General features: G+C 41.8%; 2 protein-coding genes across 10 annotated transcripts in view; one reads left to right on the top strand and one right to left on the bottom strand.

Moving 5' to 3' along the window:
* XPOT (exportin for tRNA) overlaps positions 1 to 25118 on the bottom strand; it is a 196424-nt gene that overhangs the window by 80926 nt on the left and 90380 nt on the right. The gene's annotated exons all lie outside the window — the stretch shown is intronic.
* Positions 1 to 25118, top strand: part of C5H12orf56 (chromosome 5 C12orf56 homolog) — a 105953-nt gene that overhangs the window by 23547 nt on the left and 57288 nt on the right. For all 4 annotated transcript variants that reach the window (XR_014803504.1, XR_014803505.1, XR_014803503.1 and 1 more), the window contains exons 2-4: positions 3000 to 3162; positions 13234 to 13306; positions 23274 to 23682. Coding sequence is in view for 1 of the 4 variants with exons in the window: in XM_013997692.3 (XP_013853146.2) it covers positions 3000 to 3162; positions 13234 to 13306; positions 23274 to 23682 (645 nt within the window). In the remaining 3 variants the exon portion in view is untranslated. The remainder of the gene's footprint in view (positions 1 to 2999; positions 3163 to 13233; positions 13307 to 23273; positions 23683 to 25118) is intronic.

The following is a 25118-nucleotide window of genomic DNA, read 5'->3' as shown; positions in this document are numbered from 1 at the left end:
TTCCAAAAGCAGAATCTACTAAATTGTTATGGGTTATATACTGATTAAAAAGAAAGAGAAAGAGCTTCCTTACATATCCAGAAAATAGAACATTAAAAAAACATTAGTAATATTCCAAACAAATAACAAAAATAAAATCCCCCTCATCAGTTTCATTTCATCCTAAAAGGTTAATTCTTGTTCTGTTAGAGATTGGGTTAGGAGTCTCATGAAGCCATCTCTTTCTTGACCTAGCATCTTCGCAATCCTGACTCAGTCCATTGGTGTAGTCTTGAGAGTTGTCTATGACCAGATATCCAATAGCTGTTCTCTTTATCAAAGGGCAATAGTCAGTTCTATTTCACTAGACACACACAATCTGTATTAGCATGAAGAAGAATTATTTGCATTATTATCAGTTTTTTACAACTTACAATTGGTTTATTTTTATTTTTATTGCTTTTTAGGGCTGCACCTGTGGCATACAGAAGTTCCCAGGCCTGTGGTTGAATAGGAGCTGATCTTGCAACTTACAGTTTTAAAACAGCTCAAAGACAATAAAAGATGAACACCCAGATAATCCTTTTTGCCTATTTCAAAGCCTTTCATAATTTTTCTTGACGAAAGCAAGAGAAAAATATTCAGAATACAGTTCCACAAAACAGAAAACTTAGCTATATGTGTAACATTCTAACTTTATAAACATATCGTTGCAGGTTTCAAATAATTTAAAAGGCATTTCTGAAAAATCTCTTGTGCAGAACTCCTTTACAAACTATAAAACTTTATATTAACTAAGCACATCCTCTGAAGCCCTCCGCTAGATTTTTCTTCATTAGCCTGGTTTGAATTACTCTATATATTTGAAAATAATTTTAAAAATTTATTTTGGGAAGATCCCAAGAGCTTTTCATTAATCCACCTTCCTATCCTTGGTTACTGCGAATTAGATTTAAAATTTTTTTTTTTTTTTTTTGTCTTTTGTCTTTTTTGTTGTTGTTGTTGTTGCTATTTCTTGGGCCGCTCCCGCGGCATATGGAGGTTCCCAGGCTAGGGGTCGAATCGGAGCTGTAGCCACTGACCTACGCCAGAGCCACAGCAACGCGGGATCCGAGCCGTGTCTGCAACCTACACCACAGCTCACGGCAACGCCGGATCGTTAACCCACTGAGCAAGGGCAGGGACCGAACCCGCAACCTCATGGTTCCTAGTCGGATTCGTTAACCACTGTGCCACGACGGGAACTCCCAGATTTTAAAATTTTAATTATTAGTTTCCTTTTTATAATTGTGAAAAGGGAATGATAGAACTTAATGATCACAAGAAACATTTTTATCCTAATTCTAACTGCTTGCAAAATTCTACAAAGCAATCCCTCCAGATGCTTGAATTAATACTTTTAGTATGTGTCAAGTGATTCTCTGGCTTTTCTTTTTCTTCTTTTCGTTCTTTTTTTGTTTTTTCTTTTTAGGGCTGCACCTGCAATATATGGAAGTTCCCAGGCTAGGGGTTGAATCCGAGATGCAGCTGCCGGCCTAAGCTACAGCCACAGCAATGCCAGATCTGAGTCACGTCTGCGACCTATACCGCAGCTCACGGAAACACCGGATCCTTTACCCACCGAGTGAAGCCAGGGATCAAACACAAATCGTCATGCATACTAGTCTGGTTCGTTACTGCTGAGCCACAACAGTAACTCCTACTCTTAACTTTTCAATCAGATGCTATTACTGCCTACCTGTCATAAAAAGGGAAGTAGTTGTTAAAGGAAGGATCTAAAAGTCCTAAGTATTTATTGAGACCTTTCCTTATTTACTCATTTATTTATGTATTTATCTATCTATTTATTTTTTGTCTTTTTGCCTTTTCTAGGGCTGCTCCCGCGGCATGTGGAGGTTCCCAGGCTAGGGGTCCAATCAGACCTGTAGCTGCCGGCCTACGCCAGAGCCACAGCAACGCGGGATCCGAGCCGCGTCTGCGACCCACACCACAGCTCATGGCAACGCCGGATCCTTAACCCACTGAGCAAGGCCAGGGATCAAACCTGCAACCTCATGGTTCCTAGTCGGATTCGTTAACCACTGTGCCACTGACCTTTCCCTTTTTAGTCAAGAATAGAAAACAAGTACTTAGGAGATAAGGAAAAGCTATTTAGGAACAGGAAACTTCCAACAGTTCAAAACTGGATGTTTGTATTCACAGAATCTTTGTAGAATGTTGTCTACAAATGAATACTGTGTTCTGCAGAGAAAAATCCTTGTTTAAATCTAATTACACATTTTAAGACCTTAAAAATTTCTTTTTGAAAATTTTAAGCTGGAAGTGGTGAGGGATATATTTTATTTATTTACTTTTGTCTTTTTTTTTTGGCTTTTTGCGGCATATGGAGTTTCCCGGCTAGGGGTCTAATCAGGGCTGTAGCTGCCAGCCTACACCACAGCCACAGCAATGCGGGATCGGAGCCGCGCCTTTGACCTACACCACAGCTCACGGCAAAGCCGGATTCTCTACCCACTGAGTAATGCAGGGATTGAACCCGCAACCTCATGGTTCTTAGTCGGATTTGTTAACCACTGAGCCACGACGGGAACTCTGAGGGATATATTTTAAATAAAAACAGTTACTATTGATTTAGCAATCCTATAGGGTAAACAATTTCTTGGATTTTGTTGCTGAGAACATGTTTAGTAAGGACTAAAACAAATAAAGGAGGAATTGGGAAACCTAATAACATGAAGAGGAAGGATTTCCTAGGGAAAAAAAAAAAAATAAGAAAGGAGTTCCCTGGTGGCTAAGCAAGAATCCAGTGTTGTCACTACTGTGGCTTGGGTCGCTACTGTGGGACGGGTTCCATCCCTGGCCTGGGAACTTCCACATGCTGTGGATGTGGCCAGGAAAAAAGAAAAAGAAAAAGAAAAAATGCAGTTTAAACTTGCTGTAATCTTTAGGTATTTATTGTCCTAGAATAAATAAGCAGTTGTATTTGTCTTCAATCAGCTCAACTAATTTTTGTTTTTCAGATTGATGATTACCCAGAATTTTTGACTCCACCAAATAGAGAAACCAATCAACACATTCGTATCATCTATTATTCGACTCTTTTGAAAAATGAGTGTGAAAAATCAAAAGGTGTCAGGAAATTCTTATTTCCATTTCATCATACCAATGCTAACAACAAAAAAGGTATGTAATATATTTCTTAAAGTAACACAAAAGATACGTTTCTATATGAGACAATAAATTTAATGTTCTTTTTTTCTTTTCTAGCTTTATTGACGTATGATTGACAGATTAAAAATCCATGTATTTAAGTGAAGTTTTGTTTTGGTTTTTGTTTTGGCTGCACCTGTGGCCTGCAGAAGTTCCTGGACCAGGGACTGAACCAGAGCCACAGTAGTAACTGGAGCCAGGTTACCACTAGGTCACCAGGTAACTCCAGAAATATTTCGATATACATATACATTATGAAATAATCATCTCAGTCAGGCTAATTAAGATATCTGTCACCACGCAATTCCTTTTTTGTTTGCTTTTTTTTTTGTCTTTTTGTCTTTTCTTGAGCCACTCCCGCAGCATATGGAGGTTCCCAGGCTTGGGGTCTAATTGGAGCAGTAGCCACTGGCCTACACCAGAGCCACAGCAACGCGGGATCTGAGCCGCGTCTGCAACCTACACCACAGCTCACAGCAACACCGGATCCTTAACCCACTGAGCAAGGCCAGGGATCGAACCTGAAACCTCATGATTCCCAGTCGGATTCGTTAACCACTGGGCCATGACGGGAATGCCTTTGTTTGCTTCTTTTGAGAACACTTGCATTCTACTCTCCTTGCCGAATTCAAGTACATAGTACAGTGTTATTAACTACAGTCACAATACCACACATTTTGGTCTCCGGAACTTATTTATTTTTTTGACTGTGCCTGCAATAGATGGAAGTTCCTGGGCTAGGGATCGAATCTGAGCTGCCACTGCAACCTACGCCATAGCTGCGGCAATGCCAGATCCTTAACTCACTGCAACACGGTGAGAACTCCTGGACCTTTTGATAATAGTCATAATAACAGGTATGAAGTTTTGACTTGCATTGCCCTGATCGTTAGTGATGTTGAGAACATCGTGTTCTTTACACTGAGGATGCGCTGACCACCCATTATCAGAAGGATAATGCCCAGGCATAGTTTGTCATAGAGAAAGGGTAAATAGAGAGGAAGGAAAGGAAAAAAAAAAGAAAGAAAAAAAAAAAAAAAGAATAGGAAGGAAGAAAGGGAAGGAGGGGAAATAAAAGGAGATAGTATGTTCACTAAACATTGATTTTTTTTTTTGTCTTTTTTTTTTTTTTTTGTCTTTTTGCTTTTTCTAGGGCCACTCTCACGGCATATGAGATTCCCAGGCTAGTGCTCTAATCGGAGCTGCAGCCACTGGCCTACGCCAGAGCCACAGCAACTCGGGATCCGAAATGCGCCTGCGACCTACACCACAGCTCACGGCAACGCCAGATCCTTAACCCACTGAGTGAGGCCAGGGATCAAACCTGCAACCTCATGGTTCCTAGTCGGATTCGTTAACCACTGTGCCACGATGGGAACGCCACTAAATACTGATTTTTAAAAAAGAATGAGTTAGAGTCTGGATTCAATTTGGTCAGTTCTTGATTTTAATAACCTTATTAACAACCAGAGATTTTAATGAAAAACCTGGTGAAGAAGTGCAGCAAGTAACCAGAAAGATTGTGAACCTGGCTTTAGAAAAACTCCTGAGGTTCATATCTGTGAGCCTTGGGCCTCCCACCAGCAAGGCAACCACAATGTGCTGCATTGATAACTGTGGTTTATTATGGTTATTAACAGCATTCACTCTTCATTGAAAAATATTGGTTGGGAATCTGTTCCCAAGAATATGACTCACGCCTAGATTAAAAAGATGAAAAATCAGTTTTCGATTTTGTTTTTAGGGAGCTCAGCATGTGATATTTCTATTGTGCCCAAGGAGCTCTTGATGATCTAGAGAGGAGGGGAGGCCTAGGAGTCACCCAGCTCAACCAAAGCTGTCCTGCTTTTATGCTTCACATTTTGGGCCCTACCTAAATGTTTCTTGTGGAGATTTAAAAAATACGAGGATAGGAGTTCCCATTGTGGTGCAGTGGAAACAAATACGACTAGTATCCATGAGGTTGTGAGTTCGATCCCTGCCCTTGCTCAGTGGGTTGGGGATCTGGCATTGCCGTGAGCTCTGGTGTAGGTCTCAGACATGCTCAGATCCCGTGTTTCTGTGGCTGTAGCATAGGCCAGCAGCTGCAGCTCCGTTGTGACCCCTAGCCTGGGAACTTCCATATGCCGAGGGTGCGGCCCTGAAAGGACCAAAAAAAAAAAAAAAAAAAAAAGAAAAATCCAAGGATAAATGGATAAAAATAGAATATATAGCTGAGCATTACACTATTTTCATGTTCTTAATATATATATATAGTATATATATTTATATGAAATGTATATATATATAAAGGAGCCCTTTAAGATATCCATCCCTATATATAATTGGGGGTTAGTGAAAAGCAGAGAAAAAGAACATGGGGAGTTCCCGTCGTGGCGCAGTGGTTAACGAATCCGACTAGGAACCATGAGGTTGTGGGTTCGGTCCCTGTCCTTGCTCAGTGGGTTAACGATCTGGCGTTGCCGTGCGCTGTGGTGTAGGTTGCAGATGCGGCTCGGATCCCGCATTGCTGTGGCTCTGGCGTAGGCTGGTGGCTACAGCTCCAATTCGACCTCTAGCCCGGGAACCTCCATATGCCGCAGGAGTGGCCCAAGAAATAGCAAAAAAAAAAAAAAAGAACATGGACTTTGGACTCAGCTAAATCCAGATGAGTTGTTATTATTGTTTTTGTTTTGGTTGTGCCCACAGCATGCAGAAGTTCCAGGGCTAGGGATCAAACCTGTGCCACTTAAGCGACTCGAGCTGCAGCAGTGACAATGCCAGATCCTTAACCCACTGAGCCACCAGGGAACTCCTAAGCACAGATCTGAATTCTGGCTTTTACCTTTCCCAGCTGAGTGACTGCAAGTCACTCAACTTTTGTGAGCCTCAGTGTCCTTGTCTCTGTTACTAGCTTCCCAGGGTTGCTGTATATTGCGAAATGATGCGGCCAGAGCTGGGCACAGAGCAGGAAAGGAGGCAGCTGTTAAGATGGCATGCTTAGCATGGAAGGAGAAGAGAAGAATGAGGTTCTGGGTGGCTCCTAGATAGGCCCTTCCACTCCTGGCAGCTAGCCAGTATAGCTAGACCAGCCCATACCTCCCCATTCACTCTTCACTAGACTTCACTCCAAGTCAAACTTAACCTTCTTGGAGTGTTGAATTATCTACAGAGTGTGAGAAAACTGTCCAGTGTTTGTACCCTGTTGTGGATAAGCACCTTTCCACCCTGACATGTGACAGCATGGCAACTGTTTGTAGAAGCTGTACTAATTAGCAAACTTATTAAATCCCTAGTTGCTCACCAGGTCTCTTGTCACACTAATTAGGACATCTAACTGGTGTTGGTTGCCTTAAATGCATATTTATCCCTGTCCACAAGCATAATTATTCTTGGCTCTTTTCTTCCCCAACAGTGTATAAGAAGATGAAAACATACATTAAAGAAGCCAATTATAGGTGGAAGTTTTATGAAATTTAAATTCCTAGAAACTTTGCAAATGATGGCAGAAGCAGTGAAGGGTTTAAAAAAAAAATTAAGCTTGTGTTCATGCCTATGGCTATTCATAGAATTACATCTTTCCCCAGCTCTTCTTTACTTGCATCTCCAGAGGTACCATCAGACAGTTTGGTGCAGGGATATTTGAAAACACAAAACTAGCACTGTCAGAAGGAGTCATACATAGCACACATTAGAGGATAAAACACATCACCCTTTTCCAGCCAGCCGACAGTGATATGCTCTGATTCCTGTTCACCTCTAAGCTGCTTGTTCCCTGTGGGCACAGGACCCCGTGGTTCATCTCCTGGACATTCTGTGATATATAATCTGAAGCAAGAGACAGGCTCAAACCTGTCTGAGCCTCACTTTGACAATAGTCATTACTAGAGTCCTTCATTTTAATAATGATGATGTCATGCCTGGAGAAGCCACTCACGTTAATTACGGAGTATTTAAATAAAGGTAATTATTAGAACCGACTCTGAATCTCTTGGGTGAAAGCCGAGGGAATATTTGTGTCATGTGCCAAAGGTGCTCACACTCCAATCAACTAGGTCATCTTAACAAAGGAAGCTTGAAATTGCACATCAGTTGTAATAAAGATATTTAGTTTAATCATTGCACTTTAAGGCAGGATTTCTAATTAGGCCCAACTTTTTTAGAGAGACAGAGAAAAAGAGGCTTTTCTCTTTTTCATAAGCACACATGTGCTCTCATATGGGCCACAGTTAGCACTTTGATATATGCCCCCCCCCTTTTTTTCCCTAGCACCACACAGGAGGCATTTGGAGGTTCCCAGGCTAGAGGTCGAATTGGAGCTACAGCTGCCGGCCTATACCATAGCCAAAGTAACTCAGGATCTGAGCCGTGTCTGTGACCTGCACCTCAGCTCACGGCAACACCAGATCCGTAACCCACTGAGCGAGGCCATTTATAGAACCCCGTGTCCTCATGGATATCAGTCGGATTTGTAAACCGCTGAGCCATGACAGGAACTCCTGATCTGTGTCCTCTGAATTGTTCTTTTTATGTTTAGATGAAGGGAATGGTTAGTAAATGAACAGTGTTGGTGGGAGCAGAGTAACAGTGGTGAACTGTAGTAGCAGCAAAAGCTCTAGAAGGAACTGGGTTATTAGCCCCTTGGTTTCAGGTACATTCTAGAATAGCGCTATCTAATAGAACTTTCTGCAGTGATGGAAGAAAAGACTATCTCTAGTCTAATTATGTCTAAATAGTCGCCATCAGCTACCTGTGGTCATTGAGTACTTGAAATGCGACTAGTGCTACTAACTGGATTTTAATTTAATTTAATTTTAATTTCATAATTTTTATTCTAAACCTAAAACCCTAGATTTTTTTTTTTCTTTTTAGGGCCACACCCGTGGCATTTGGAAGTTCTTAAGCTAGGGGTTGAATCATAGCTCACGGCGACACCGGATCCCTCACCCACTGAACAAGGCCAGGGATTGAACCTGCATCCTTATGGATACCAGTCAGATTCATTTCCACTGCACCACAACGGAGCTCCCTAAAACCTAGATGCTTTCTAAAATCAATAATGTGGAGGAAGTTCCCCTGTAGCTCAGTGGGTTAAGGATATGGCATTGTCACTGCTATGGCTCAGGTCGCTGCTGTGGCGTGGGTTCAATCCTGGCCTGGGAACTTCCACACGTCACAGGTGTGGCCAAAAAAAGCTAAAACCAATGATATGGGGGTAAAGCTAAAATAACAAGGCACTGAGGAGTCTCTCAGGTTTAATGGCTAACTTTTACATAAGCTTGCCTATCTTCCCCACAGGAATAGGATTTGACAAATATAATTAAACCTCTTGCAGTTGAGATAATAGGTGCATTCTCTTTGGAGCATCACTTCTAAAAGTGTTCTTTACCTGACCAGCACCACTGAACATACTATCAGATACACACTGTGCTGAATGGCTGAAGGACTTCCTATCCAAACCACTGAAGAAAAGCGAAGACGGCTGCATGCCTGCTAGAGAACACAGGGGCAGATGGCTCTGTTATCGCCTATCTGCATTCAGGCTCTTTTGTCATTACTGCCCTACCCCTGCCAGGTTCTGGTAGTTGGCATTCAGGAGACCAGATATCCCACAAGTGCTGGGACAGAGCTTAAGCCATACTTCATTTCTTCAGTGGATAACAGATGATCCTAAGTTTCACCACCCCACTGTTACAAATTAAAATGTAAAGCTAGGCGTTCCCATCGTGGTGCAGCAGATATGAATCCGACTAGGAACCATGAGGTTGCAGGTTCGATTCCTGGCCTCGATCAGTGGTTTGAGGATCTGGCGTTGCCCTGAGCTGCAGTGTAGGTCATAGATGCGGCTCAGATCTGGCGTTGCTGTGGCTGTGGTGCAGGCCGGCAGCTATAGCTCTGATTTGACCCCTAGCCTGGGAACCTCCATATGCCAAAGGTGTGGCTCTAAAAAGACAATAAATAAATAAATAAATAAATAAATAAATAAATAAATAATAAAATGTAAAACTAACATAAAGAGAGTCAGGAACACTGATGCTAAAGTTGTTTTGCTACAACCTTTTGGTAAACTCACACACTAAAGCAGAAAGTTCAGGTTTGGTTGGTGAACTTGGATGAAATCAGGTTTAAGAGATGACTTGAATCTAAGTACAGGCTGATCATGTAGGTAATGCCAGCAGGCTAATGAAGAAGCCCTGGTGGTCTCTTCCCCCTTTCCAGCATGTCAGCAGTGCTGTGCTGTGTTTCCAGTTCTCCTCCAAGCCTCCTCTTTCCTAGGTTAGGTACTGCTGTGTATATAGGCCTCCTGTGGCTCACGTCCCAGACATTCTGTAATATGTGGTCCTGAAGCAAGAGCTAGGCTCGAACTTGTCTGACCTCTGGGCCATAAGTGTCAATCTGTTTTATTTAACTCCAGCAAAAACCAAAGGTATTATTTGTATACATTTAGTACCCACATTTGTGCAAGGCCTATGTTATAAGCGTCTGTTAGTAAAGGTCATTAGCTTGCAAGTACCAAAAAAAACCCCCGATTCTGCCATTATGCCAAAGAGAATTTATCAGAAGGATTTTGGAGTCTGTTAGGGAATCAGAAGGGGAAGAGGAAAGCCAAAGAATGGAAGACTAGAAATGCAGGGGCCTCTTCCAGGGCCTGAACAGCCCGTGGGGGATCTGGCTTCCTCTAGGGTCCAGTCAGCTCAAAGACTCCTCGTTCTGTCTCTCAGGTCCAAATGTCTCAAGTCTAGGGGGAGACATTGCTTGGCCCAACTCGGATCAGAAGCCCCCCCTCCCCCAATCAGTCAGTTCTGGCCAGGGCAGGGGTGGATCTGGGTTTTGAGAGGACTGAAACATACTGTTTGCAGAACCCTCTTTAAGAAAAAAGAATTGTGGAGTTCCCGTCATGGCTCAGTGGTTAATGAATCCGACTAGGAACCACGAGGTTTCGGGTTCTATCCCTGGCCTTGCTCAGTGGGTTAAAGATCTGGTGTTGCTGTGAGCTGCGGTGTAGGTCACAGACGCGGTTCGGATCCCGAGTTGCTGTGGCTCTGTCTTAGGCTGGTGGCTACAGCTCCGATTAGACCCCTAGTCTGGGAATCTCCATATGTCATGGGAGCGGTCCTAAAAAAGGCAAAAAGACAAAAAAAAAAAAAAAAAGAAAAAAGAATTGTAATACCAGGTACACTGATTGCAGCACTTGGAAGAAACCAGGGCAGGAGAAATCACAAATATAAAGTACCTCTGGCCACTTCCAAGAGGAGAAATGAGACAGAAGGAGGAGCCTGTGGTCTCAAATGATTGTGGTTAAAATGTCTTCCCCTTGCACATTTCATGAAGACATTTGACCATGTGAACACAGTGGTAGGGCCTCTCAAGACTCTGGAAGGAGTACATGCAAGTGAGGGGCAGTGAAGTTTAAGCATCATTAGTTTCATGGAAGGAGCAGTCTTTTTTTTTTTTTTCCTCTTAAGATGGAGGCACTGGTGGTTAATTATAAGAAGAGGATAGTTCAAGAAGGAAAGTGCTGGGCCGGCAGATGGCAGATGACCACTCCACCCTGGCCGCTCCAGCAGTCACTTCCTGCAGCTGCAGGTTACAGAAGAATATTTTTATCAGGTCTTTTGCCTCAAATCCCCTGATGGTATTCAATTCTTTTTTTCTTTTGTTTTGTTTTGTTTTTTTCTTTTTAGGGTTGTGCCTGTGGCATATGGAAGTTCCCAGACTAGGGGTTGAATTGGAGCTGCATCTGCCAGCCTGCACCACAGCCACAGCAACATAGGATCCGAGCCACATCTGTGACCTACACCACAGCGCACGGCAACGCCGGATCTTTAACCCACTGAGTCAGGCCAGGGATTGGATCCAAGTCCTCATGGATACTAGTCGGGTTTGTGACCACTGAGCCAGGATGGGAACTCCATGGTCTCCAATTCTGATGAGCTATGCTGGACTTCAAGGGGGCTGTGTTAACTTCTTTCCTTAGAACAGAATGAGTCATAAGGCCCCACACGCATCTTCTACAGACCCCACTGCATTGCCTTGGGCCCTCTGAAGTGAGAAGGTTCTTTCTCCCAAGTGTGGAGGTGCCTCCAGCTCCTCTCAGACCCACAGGAATGAGAGAGAAGAGTTGCACAGAGCAGTTCAAAAGTGTATGCAGGAGTTCCCGTCGTGGCGCAGTGGTTAACAAATCTGACCAGGAACCATGAGGTTGTGGTTCTATCCCTGTCCTTGCTCAGTGCTTTAAGGATCCGGCATTGCCGTGAGCTGTGGTGTAGGTTGCAGACGTGGCTCGGATCCCGCATTGCAGTGGCTCTGGCTTAGGCCCGAGGCTACAGCTCTGATTCGACCCCTAGCCTGAGAACCTCCATATCCTGTGGGAGCGGCCCAAGAAATGGCAAAAAGACAAAGAGACAAAAAAAAAAAAAAAAAAAAACCAAAAACCAAAAAACGAAAAACAAGTGCATGCAGAGCTAGTACATTTAAGATTTTGCATTTCATTTTTTTTGTCCATTTTATTTTATTTATTTTTTATTTTTTGGCCACACCTTCGACATATGGATGTTCCCAGGCCAGGGACTGAATGTGAGTCACAGTTGTGATCTATGCTACAGCTGCAGCAACGCTGGATACTTAACCTGCTGTGCTGGGCCAGGGATCGAACCCGCACTGTGACTGAGACAAGCCTGATCTTCAAACCACTGTGCCACACTGGGAATTCCAGCATTTCATTTTCTGTAAGTTTTACCTCAAAAGAAAAGTAAACTGATGAAAAAAGGGAGCGGAGTAGAAAGGGAAGCTAGCAAACCACATGAAGAAGTTATTAGGAGAGGCAGGGAAATCCTCAAAGGGGATTCTCTGTGGGAGCAAGGGTTTTTTCCCTCGTTCCCTCCCTTGCTCTGTGGATGGCTTGTGCACTCCTGGCTCTATGAGTAATGATCCTCCCCATCCATACAGAAGGGATGGGGATGGGGGGATGGTTAGACAGGGAGCACTCAGTTTCCACTGGAGGTTAGAATGTGTAAGCTAATATGGACATCTTGAAGCAACTTATGGGAAAGTAAGCTTGGTTCTTGTTCAGAATAATTATCAGATACTATTATTATTTATCCCCAAATAAACAAAATGGGCACTCGCATAATGGAGAGGATATGAATGTTTCCTTTTTTTTTTTTTGTCTTTTTGCCATTTCTTGGGCTGCTCCCGCGGCATATGGAGGTTCCTAGGCTAGGGGTCGAATTGGAGCCTAAGCCAGAGCCGCAGCAACGCGGGATCCGAGCCGCATCTGCAACCTACATCACAGCTCACGGCAACGCCGGATCCTTAACCTACTGAGCAAGGCCAGGGATCAAACCCGAAACCTCATGGTTCCTAGTCGGATTCGTTAACCACTGTGCCACTACGGGAACTCCTGAATGTTTTCTTGATGTAAATTATGATTGGTTCTTTAAATTAAGCTGATGTTTATTGTATACCTGCTCTGCCAGGCATCACATGAGTCTTTGCTTTTTTTTGTCTTCTCAGGGCTGCACCCATGGCATATGGAGGTTCCCAGGCTAGGGGTCAAATGGGAGCCGCAGCTGCTGGCCTACACCACAGCCACAGCAACTTGGGATCTGAGCCATGAGTTCGACCTACACCACAGCTCATGGCAATGTTGGATCCTTAACCCACTGAGTGAGGCCAGGGATCGAACCTGCGTCCTCATGAATACTAGTCAGATTCGTTTCCACTGAGCCATGACTGGAACTCCACGTGAATCATTTTTATACACATTACCCTATTTTCATTCACAGAATCGTCCTCATCTTTACAAATTAATGATATTGAGCTAGAGTAGTAAAGTAACTAGTAAAGTTTACATTTTATAAGAGCTTGAATTTGAGCTCATGTTTTAATATCTGAGCCAAAGCTCCTTTTGCCCCCATGTTGTCCACCTTATAATTTCAAATTTGCAAGTTTTTTGCGAGGTTTTGTGAAGATTTATGGAGCCATAAAATCAGTTCATGTATCTATATCTTCATAAACTTAATCAAATCATGTAATTAGTAACCACCTTTTTTTTTTTTTTAGTTAAAGAAGAGAATAATGACCCTGTCTTTTGGAAAGGAAAAAAGCTTGAAAGTCTGAATGAATCCCTTTTCAGGTGAGACTGTTGTTTGGAGTATTTTCTTTTTTTTTTTTTAACTTGCTGACCAAAAGTTATTTTAATTTCAGATGACTTTTAAAATGCTTTTTCTCTACTGAGGTCTTTCCATTGAGTTCTGTTTCTCTCATATATGTAATAATGAAAGTATTTTGGAAGATGTTCTTCTAAGTTCAAATCCAGTTCTAAAGAATAATTTTTTCACTTCAATTGAATATATAGATGCGTCAATATAAATAAATGACCAACATTAAATTCAAAAACATTTATTGAACATTAAACATTTATTGCTTCTGTGGAGTGCCAGGTTGGGCCCTGTAATAGATACCCATATGGGTAAAGGCATAGTTCCCATCCTTAAGAAGCTGATTCTTGGAGTTCCCATTGTGGTGCAGTGGTTAACGAATCTGAATAAAAACCATGAGGTTTCGGGTTCGATCCCTGGCCTCGCTCAGTGGGTTAAGGATTGGGCATTGCCGCGAGCTGTGGTGTAGGTCGCAGCTGCGGCTCGGATCCTGTGTTGCTGTGGCTCTGGTGTAGGCTGGTGGCTACAGCTCCGATTAGACCCCTAGCCTGGGAACCTCCATATGCCACGGGTGTGGCCCTAGAAAAGACAAAAAAATAAAAAATAAAAAAGAAGCTGATTCTAACCAGGGTATATGACATCTGCATAAGTAAAAATACCTGGAGAGAACATATTCTCAGTGTCATAAATGAGTCTGAGCAAACTGTCAAAGAGATTTACTGAGGGGAAAGGTCCTATTCAGCTGTGGGGAGAGGTCAAGGTGCCCCGTGACAGTGGCTGAAGGAACAGTGCCACTGAGAGGTGAGGCTCTCTCAGCTGGAGGGAAAAGAAGCTAGGACAGAGGCAGGCAAAATGGAACACATATACATTGAAAAAGGAGTTTCCTACACTACATAACTCAAAGTATGATTCGATTATACGCTCTAGGTATTTAGATGTTAGAAGGAGGAGGGGAGCATAGGAGTCTAAGAGCTCTGAGTCAGGGGATTATGGGCATGGGGAAAATTAAGGTGGGTTGGGGCCCTGAAATCAGGCGGTGGCACGGGGCAAATAGCCACGTTAGGAAAACAGCGCAAAATGCTGCAAAAGAAAAGTGATCTCCTACCTGGGAAGTATGTACGGACCTATGGTTTACCAAGCTGTGCAATAACTTGGGTTACTGGAGAGGGGCCTTTTTCCACTCTACTTACTCTCATCCTCACCTTCTCTCACTGAACAATGACATACAAAATCTCTTCGAAACATAAATTTCATTATTATAACCTTTTTTTTGCCAAAAAAAAAAAAATTGGTTTAGGAAGCCTGGCTTGCATCATATTGACTTAGAGGTGCATGATTTGATCTAAATGCACATGATAATAAACCATGTTTTAAGGGGTTGATGCACTTCCATCGTTACCCCAAGTTCCATAAATTACTAGCTTCTGGGAGGAGGGATCTCTGCTTTCTTGTCTCAGGGCACTAAGTAAAATTCCTAACATGGCCTTTGTAACTGAAGTATCGAGGGAGGGGCAGAGCCAGTGGATCAGATTCAAAATTCTTCACTTCACATTGGCATGTAATGCCCCATTTTTTCTCCACCACCCTGATAGCCGCATTGTTTTTTCCCCATTTAGAAAAATAAAAGTAATATATATATAGTAGTTGTTTTAGGTTATTGTGGAGGTCAAAACTCTGTTAAATGTGGCAGAAGTCCAGCTTAGTTTAAAAGGGGAATTTTTTGGACTTACAAGGCACTTTATGCAATTCAACATCCATTCAGCAGATGTATATAGACATAAATATAGACACAAATGTAGGCCTATCTATTTATCTGTTAAACCTGGCATATTCTTTTAGTTAGGCTCTGTGTTCAGTTTTAGAAGTACAGTGGTGAGCAAAATCAGCAATCAGCAGAAGTTAGAAACCACATCATAGGAATGTAGGAATGGTAAGGATGAAGTTGGATCTAGGCATATCTGGAACTGGGAACTTGAGTGCCAAGAAACTCTGTCTTTGTCTCCTCTGATGTTTGTGGATCAGCTTCATTTTCTCATTTTATCTCACTGATACCATGTCCTCTGTGGGACAGCAAACAAAGTCACTGACTTTTTTTTTTCTTTTTAGGCCCGCACCGGCAACATATGGAGGTTCCCAGGCTAGCGATCCAATCAGAGCTGTAGCTGCTGGCCTACACCACAGCCACAGCAATGCAGGATCCGAGCCTCATCTGCGACCTACACCACAGTTCATGGCAGTGCCAGATCCTTAACCCACTGAGCAAGGCCAGGGATGGAACCCGCAACCTCATGGTTCCTAGTCGGTTTTGTTAACCACTGAGCCATGACTGAACCACTGAACTCCTCCACTGACTGTTTTAAGTTCACTTTTTATTGCTGCAACGGCCACACAAAGGCTAACTCACACATTTTCTTGCACCAAACTAAAAAATCTCTGATGCCTACCTTGAATAAATGACTGCCTGCTGAAAAATATCCACCATAGCCAAGAGGTTTAAAACCTGGCAGCTTCTGTGTGCTCCATGTATGAAGGAAGGAGTGATTTCCAAGTAAAAGTGGGGGTGGTGGGGTTAGGTCTACAATCCCATAGTTTTCTATTATTGTCAACTTCATAATGAAACATGTGAGTCAAAGGTGTACACAGAAGTCAGGTTATGAAAGAAAGCACTAATTAGAGGACTAAGGAATGTTATCATGTACGGAGCTTTGAAACACCTCTGAGGTATAAAGTTTTGGCCTTAATTATGAGTAGCTGCAGGTCACAAGAAGCATACGGTTATCTTGGGACATCAGACTGACATAAATATGAATACTTTTCAAGGTAAGAGTAAACAACAGACCTTTTAACACCTAAGGGATAGAAAACAGACCTGTGATGATCTCTGATAATGAGATTTAGTACTTATGTTTTTCTGTCTTTGGTGTATCTCTTCGTGAGTTCCATGTACTCATGAATTGTACAGGAGGAAACCCCAATAGGTATTGCACCAAAGTGTTCTTTTAGGAAAAGTTTACTGTGACCTACTTAAGAGTCCCCTAAAGCTGGGGAGAAAAAAGATTGCCTATTGCTTCCTAGTATAAAAAAGAACATAGAGATCAACAGAATATTTTTACTGTGCCATTGTTCTAGTACTGGAAAAGAAAAGATTTATATAAATTTAATTGAGCTCACCCTGAATAATCCAAAAGGAAAAGAGTAACAATACTTAGCACCTTAGTCCAGATCTGCTAAGCTCAGACCCACTAGGGTAGATTTTGATCTGAGTTTACATGTATTTATAGCTTCTACTGATACTTAGCTAATGAAAACTTAAAAGCAGATTTTCTAACCACAGTGCATGCAAGCAGAGGGATGAACTTTTGAAGAAACTCATCTGTTTAATAAGCAGATATAGAGCTGACCACCTCGGCATCCTCATGAAATGAGAATGTGTTGCATTTAATTGCACATTATTAGCAAAGTGGAAGGGAGAAAAAACCATATATTTTTTCTCTTAGAAGAAGCATTTCTTGGCAGAAAGTAGAAAAAAGGAACTGTGTTATTCTTCCTGGCAAAGTTGATAAAAACATGCATGCTCTGTGGAGGAATTCCCATGGGTGGCTCAGTGGAAATGAATCTAACTACCATCCATGAGGATGCAGGTTCAATTCCTGTCCCTGCTCAGTGGATTAAAGATCCGGCCTTGCCATGAGCTGTGGTGTAGGTTGAAAAGACGGCTCGGATCTGTGGCTGTGGAGTAGGCCAGTGGCTACAGCTCCAATTCCACCCATAGGAGCCTGGGAACCTCCATATGCTGCGGGTGCAGCCCTAAAAAAAAAGAGACCAAAAACAAAAACAAACCAAAAAAACCCATGAAGGCTCTGTAGCCACAGTGGCTGAGTTCAAATCTGGATTCTGCGTTGGACTATTTAACCTTCCCAGGCTTCCCTCCTCCTGGGCAGGATGGGGCTCACAATGGTATGTATCGCACAGATGACACGTAAAGGACTAAATCATGTACAGCTGACCCTTGAACAACACAGGTTTGTTTGAACTCTGCAGGTCCATTTATTTATTTATTTATTTTGTCTTTTTGCCTTTTCTAGGGCCGCTTCCCGAGGCATATGGAGGTTCCCAGGCTAGGGGTCTAATCGGAGCTATAGCTGCCAGCCTATGCCAGAGCCACAGCAACACAGGATCCGAGCCGAGTCTGCAACCCACACCGCAGCTCACGGCAATGCCGGATCCTCAACCCATTGAGCAAGGCCAGGGATCGAACCCGCAACTTCATGGTTCCTAGTAGGATTCATTAACCACTGCGCCACGATGGGAACTCCTGCAGGTCCATTTATAGGCAGGTTTTTTTCAATAGACATGTACTATGTAATCCTTGGATGTGGAACCTTGGATATGGAAGGGTGACTGTAAAGTGTTGTATGCTGATTTTCAACTGTGCAGAGGGTCAGCACCCCCAACTCTAGTGTTGTTAAACTGTGCATGTAGTGCTTACACTGGATGTGGCACTTAGTAAATCCCTATTAAACTTAGCTCTTTTGTTATTACTGATTATCTGTGAGTCAGTCACTGAGCAACAATCTAGTCAGCATCCTCAAAATCTTTGCTCAAGTCTTGGAACAGAATAACTTTCTTCTTTTCTACTCTCACTAATGAATACCACGGTATTTTAAAAATAATAATGCAGAGTTTCCTGGTGGCGCAGTGGGTTAAGGATCTGGCATTGTCACTGCGGCGGTTCAGGTCACTGCCATGGCATGGGTTTGATCCCTAGCCTGAGAACTTCTGCTTGCTGTAGGCATGGCCAAAAAAATGGGATAAAACAAAAAAATAAAAATGCTACTGTGCAATAATTTGCCATGAGGCACCATCTGTATTAATTTTCTAAGAATTTCTTAATAGATTGTTGTATTTATATTAAGGGACAAAGTCCTGAGTTTATGTAAATATACCATGTGTGTTAAGTATATGAATTCAGGATGTTTAGAAACAAGAGGAGTTAAGGCCTTCAAAAGCTGTTCTTGTAATTAGCCTTATTTCTTGCTATTTCTCAAAATTAACTCTGAAAATATATTCTCTTCTACACTGTTTGCCCACTTTATAATTATTAACAAATATTCATTGATCAGTTATACATTTATAAAAATACAAAAAATATTGAGTGTTTGGGTAGAACCAGTATTCATTTCTCTTCTCCTCACTCTCTTCTATCCTGTTTGAAAAATTTCCTGGGACATATACTCAGGAGCAGAATTGCTTTGATATTCTACCAATATATATTCTACTACTCTGTTTATTGTTCTAGACATTAAAAATACCTTTTCCCATGTTATCAACTATCTATTAGGTTATTCTATGTGCTGTCTTTTACTGAATATACTTTAAATTTTGATGTAATAATTTTTTTTTTTTGTCTTTTCTAGGGCCATACCCTTGGCATATGGAGGTTCCCAGACTAGGAGTCTAATCGGAGCTGTAGCTGCCGGCCTATGCTACAGCCACAGCAACTCGGGATCTGAGCTGTGTCTGCGACCTACACCACAGCTCACAGCAATGCTGGATCCTTAACCCACTGAGCGAGGCCAGGGATTGAACCTGCAGCCTCATGGTTCCTAGTCGGATTTATTAGCCACTGACAGGACGGGAACTCCCCCTACCTCTCCTTCTGAATGCAAATAAAAGTCCTGAACAGAATGCACCCACCAGTTGATTGCCTGATTTAAAAAAAAAATTTCCCCATAGAAGTTAAATAAGACCCAGAGTCAACAAAACCTGTAAGTTTTCCTCTAAAATCTGTTTTAGCTGAGTCACATGTATTTTGACACATATTGCCATTCAGTTCAAAGTATGTCTTAATTCCCTTTATCTTCAGTAGTTTGATTAGGATGTGTCTGGTGTGGAATTCTTCAAGTTTTTTCTTATTTGGGATTCACCAAGTTTCTTAAGTCTGTAAATTTCTGCCTTTCGCCAAATTTGGAGAGTTTTCGACCATTATTCCTTCAAATACTATTTTCTGTCTCACACTCTTTTCTCTTTTCTTCTGACACTGTGAAGACATGAATATCAGATCTTTTCATATTGTCACACAGTCCCTTTAGAGTGTGTTCATTTTTTCTTCAATTCCTATTCTCTGTTGTTCAAACTGGATAATTTCTACTCCTCTACCTTCAAATTCAGTGACTCTTTTTCTCTGTCACTTCTACCCTCTTTATTGAGCCCATTCAGAGGATTTAAAATTTTTTGGTTATGGCAGTGTACTTTTTCCTCTTAAAGTTTCCATTTGGTTCCTCTTCATATCTATTTCTCTGCTGAGACTTTATATATTTCCATTTATTTCAAAGAGGCTTACTCTTATTTGTTGGAACATGGTTATGATGGCTGCTTTAAAGCCTTTGTCTGATAATTCCAACATTTTTTGTTACCTCAGAATTGATGTCTATTTTTTGTTTGTTTGTTTTTTTAGGGCTGCACCTCTGGCATACGGAAGTTCTCAAGCTAGGGGTCAAATTGGAGCTGCAACCGCTGGCCTACACCACAGCCACAGCAACACCAGATCTGAGCTATGTCTAAGACCTACACTGCAGCTCAAAGCAATGCTAGATCCTTAACCCACTGAGTGGGGCCGGGGATCAAACACACTACCTCTTGGATACTAGTCGGGTTCATTACCACTGAGCCACAATGGGAACTCCGAATATCTGTTAATTGTCTTCATAGGTTATTGAGATTTTCCTGGTTTTCAAATGTCAAGTAATTTTGTTTTTTTTTTTTTTTTTTTTTTTTTTTTTTTTGGTTATCACCTTGTTTGTCTTCTTTTTTTTTTTTTTAATTTTATTTTCCCACTGTACAGCAAGGGGGTCAGGTTATCCTTACATGTATACATTACAATTACAGTTTTTCCCCCACCATTTCTTCTGTTGCAACATGAGTATCTAGACATAGTTCTCAATGCTATTCAGCGGGATCTCCTTGTAAATCTATTCTAGGTTGTGACTGATAAGCCCAAGCTCCCGATCCCTCCCCCTCCCTCCCCCTCCCTGTCAAGTAATTTTGGATTGCATCTGGGACATTCTGAATATTATGTTATGTGACTCTGCCAGCCTCTTGATTACCCTTAGGTATCTGAGAATTATTTTCTAGCTTTAAGTTATTTTACATAGAGTTGCTTATATTTCACCAATTCTGCTTTTGCTCAATTCTACATCTTGAGATCTAAGTCTATAAGATTTTTTAAATTGTTCTTTATTGTTCTGCTTGTTATTCTATTTCAGTCTGATAGGTTTTTTGCTCTCCATGAAAACTAAATTTTCCATTTTGACATTAACTTTTTCTTATCTTTTTTTAGCATTTAAAAAATCAAATAATTATCTTTTCTATTTGACTTTAAAACACTTTAAAAGAATGACAAAAAAGTTAAATTCTATTTACTATTTTTCTTCATTTCTTGATGGAGTCAATATGCTGGTATTTATGTACTTTACATAAAGAGAGAAAGGAGAAAAATGATTTCTGTATATATTTTTTCAGGGGTAGGAGGGAGTGCTGTGTCTGCTGCATGTGGAAGTTTCCAGGCCAGGAATTGACCCAAGTCACTGTGGTGACAACACCGGATCCTTAACCCACTGCGCCACAAGAAAACTTCTGTCATACTTTTGATTTTGGAGTTCTTCTCAGTTCTCTCATTGCTTTCTCCTTTGCAGCTGGGTTCTTCCTAGAGATGTATAATCAGCTCATTAGAAAAACACCTGGAGTTCCTGTTGTGAATTAGCAGTTTAAGGACCTGAGTTGTCTACGTGAGGATTTGGGTTCGATCCCTGGCCTCGCTCAGTGGGCTAAGGATCCAGCATTGCTGTGAGCTGCAGGGTAGGTTGAAGAGGTGGCTCGGATCTGGTGGGTGTTGCTGTGGCTATGGCCATGGCATAGCCCACAGCTCCAGCTCTGATGTGATCCCTGGCCCAGGAAATTCCATATGCCACAGGTGTGGTCCTAAAGAAAAAAAAAAGAAGAACATTTGACTTTTAGCAACTTAGTTCTGTAAATATGAAGTTGACATATGTGCAAACGCAAGTTTCTAGAACGCTTGGTTAGTAATGAACTACTCTTTAATTAGACTGGTAAGAGTAGATATTATTGAATTTCAAATGAAGACTACAGTTTAGCTTTATTAGCTTGCTTAACTGCTGAAGCTATAAGGTCCATGGCATTTTAATTTATGCTGCCAAAAAAGTAATCCTTTTTAGAAATCCTTCTTAATTCTGTAAAATAATAACTTTTTCATAAAACTGAGTAACAGTCACTTCAAGTGGAGCTTTTTTTTTTTTTTTGTCCTTTTTTTTTTTGCCTTTTTTTGAGCCGCTCCCCTGGCACATGGAGGTTCCCAGGCTAGGGGTTGAATCAGAGCTATAGCTGCCAGCCTACGCCAGAGCCACATCAACGTGGGATCTGAGCTGTGTCTCTGCAACCTATACCACAGCTCACGGCAACGCCGGATCCTTAACCCACTGAGCAAGGGCAGGGATCGAACCCACAACCTCATGGTTCCTAGTTGGATCCCCGAGCAATGTATATTCTTAAACACTTTTTTTGTTTGTTTTTTCCTTTTTAGGGCTGCACGTGCGGTATATGTAAGTTCCCAAGCTAGGGTTGAAGTGGAGCTGTAGCTGCCGGACTACACCACAGCAACATGGGATCCGAGCTATGTCTGCAATCTACACTGCAGCTCATGGCAACGCCGGATCCTTAATCCACTGAGCGAAGCCAGGAATTAAACCCTCATCCTCATGGATCCTGGTCAGGCTCATTAACCACTGAGCCACAAGGGAAACGCCCTCTCTCTCTCTCTCTCTTTTTAAATCTTTTCAGGGCTGCATCCGTGGCATATGGAGGTTCCCAGTCTAGGGGGTGCGTCGGAGCTGTAGCCGCTGGCCACAGCCACAACACCACCAGATCCTTAACCCACTGAGTGAGGCCAGGGATTGAAGCTGTGTCCTCATGGATGCTAGTTAGATTCATTTCTGCTGAGCCATGATGGGAACTCCAACATGTATTTTCTTATTTAAACCTTATAGAAACTCTATGAGATTGGTTCTATTATTGCTCCTATTTTAAAATTAGGAGAAATTGAGGCTTAGGTCAATCAAAGTCATATAACCACTGAGTGGCAGAGCCTGGATTAGAACTAGATCTCATACTTTACAACCTCTTAGCCTCCACCACTTGCTTTCTTGTGTTGCAGAGAAAAGAAATGGGGTTGGGGTGAGCTGGAGAGAACAGGGAAGGTAAGAGACGGGAACCCAGGACTGCTTCTGAAAAAAGTGCTGATGTTATTGGGAAACACTGGATGATATTGAAAAAAATCAGAAGAATATTAGCAAAATATGAATAAAAAAAACCATTCTTTAAAAAAAAAATATCTCTCTTTGGTGTTCCCCTGTGGTACAGTGGGTTAAGGACCCAGTATAGCCCAGTCACAATAGCAGTGAGGGTTTGATACCTGGCCCGAGAACTTTCATATGCTGTGGATGTGGCCCCCAAAAAACTCTCTTTGTCTCTCTATATGAATATTTTTTTCTTTATAGGATCCATTAGAAATGCACAATGAAAAAATGATCAAGTTTCAAAGCTCGAATGTGAAGTCACTGGGAATATTGGGCTCTGTGAAGGATAAAGCATAATGCTTTAGATATTAAAAATGCTTCTTTATATGACAGAGGGTAGAATTTTATTTCTGAAAGCAGGAAAGTATACTGAAGAATTGTGCTCTACTTCCCCTAGATCAATGGTCAATGGCAGGTGAGAGTAAATCATTCCTTTCTCTTAACAAGCATTCTTTTTATATGAAGACATTTCCTTTCAGACTTAAGTTGCTACAGTTGGGCCACTGGGTGCTTTTTGTTCCTTACTGTTAAATTCTGAATATTACATTTAATTCTAAATTCTGCCTGACAGGTACCATCAAGAGGGCAGCACACCATCGAAGGACTTCACACTCTGCCCTCCTTCAGACCTCAAGAAGCTGTCCCTTCACAGCCAAAGTGCCTGTGGACCCTTACCTACCCCCTCCAGGAGGAGCTGTCAGTCTGCATCAGCCACTGGCAAGGCTGTCAGTGTGCCATTTGGCACAACAAACACAAAAGAACCCCAGGGGCTTTCAGATCACAAAGACTCTCTAAGTGAAATCCCTTTCAAGTGCAATGGGAACGGAAATGAGTTTTACTTAGGAAATTCCTCCATGGCCTCTCCTTTACAGAGCAACCCAAACTTAGAGAAAAAGGAGTCAGAACTTCATTTGTACATTATTTCTACAACCTCTTCAATGTTTCTGCACCTGAAAAGTTCATGGAACAATTATATCATAGTAAGTGTCCTCTTCAGTTAACCTTGACTTGAGCGTTGTTTTTTTGGAGTAGGTGTCCCTGCACTTCTTCCCCATTTTGGAAATTTAACCTTGGAATTTAATAATATTGTGAAAAACACAATGTACTAAACAATTAAGGAGATGATTTTACTCAAGCTATTGCAATAGGGAAAAAGCTCGTTAAATGAGAAATATCTTAAAGAAAAAGAGATGGACCTGAGATATTATAGAGGCAGAAACAAACGGGTCAGCAGTGACTCTCAGGATAATCAGTGAGGAAGGATGCAGACAGGTCTTAGAATATGTGTGAGCAGGGCGGTCTCTTCCAGTTATCCGAGGTGATTTCTCAACCATTCTGCTTTCAGAGAGCGTGAAGCTCGGATAAAGTTCAGCACTGTCAATATGTTTTTGTATTTCTTAGCTGCACTACTGAAAGTAGTTCAGTGGGAGCCATTGTCATAGGATCAGATAATTTTATAGAGATCACTTGTTCTATGTCCCTAAAGGAAGACACCGAAGCACAAAAACTTCAAGTGACTTACTCAACATTATATAATAAGTTTAGGGCAGAGTCAGAACTCTCATTTAGGGATCTTTATTATTATACTAGGATCAATTTTAAAATAAGTAATTTATCAAAAGAATAATAATAGTTATCTTCAGGGATACATCATTTTTTATTGACCTTCTAATATAATTATATATATATAAATATATATATATATTTTTTTTTTTTGTCTTTTTGCCTTTTCCATAGCCGCTCCCGTGGCATGTGGAGATTCCCAGGCTAGGGGTCTAATTGGAGCTGCAGCCGACGGCCTACGCCAGAGCCACAGTAACGCAGGATCCAAGCCTGCAACCTACATCAGCTCATAGCAACTCCAGATCCTTAACCCACTGAGCAAGGCCAGGGATCAAACCTGCGACCTCATGGTTCCTAGTCAGATTCGCTAACCACTGCGCCACGATGGGAACTCCTAAAAACAGGATTCTTTTCACTTAGAAGAAGCTAGGAAGCGGGGGTGTGGGTTATAAGTGCCCCCAAACTGTGAAAGATTACAAGATAACTCTAATTTTTTTTCTCATAGCATGGTTCAGAATGTTTAATGTTTAAATTAAACATTAAAGGTTTAAAACTCCTCTCTAAAATTTAACCAGCTTTCTCCAAATCAAGATTTAAATGAATCACAGAGGGAAAAATCCTGATCTATTAAAAGAAGGTTTCATATGTTCTAATAGAAAAATCAAAACTTAATTGACTTTTAAAAATCTACCTAGGAGTTCCCATTGTGGCGCAGCGGTTAACGAATCCGACTAGGAACCATGAGGTTGCGGGTTCGGTCCCTGCCCTTGCTCAGTGGGTTAAGGATCCGGCGTTGCCGTGAGCTGTGGTGTAGGTCGCAGACGCGGCTCGGATCCCGCGTTGCTGTGGCTCT

Source organism: Sus scrofa, chromosome 5 (assembly GCF_054392235.1).
Source record: "Sus scrofa isolate SSC_HxYL_T2T_F1_AM1 chromosome 5, Sscrofa_HxYL_maternal_Yorkshire_Landrace_v2.0, whole genome shotgun sequence".
NCBI lineage: Eukaryota > Metazoa > Chordata > Mammalia > Artiodactyla > Suidae > Sus > Sus scrofa.
The sequence above is the reverse complement of the archived record's forward strand: the minus strand, read 5'-3'. Positions and strand labels throughout refer to the sequence as shown.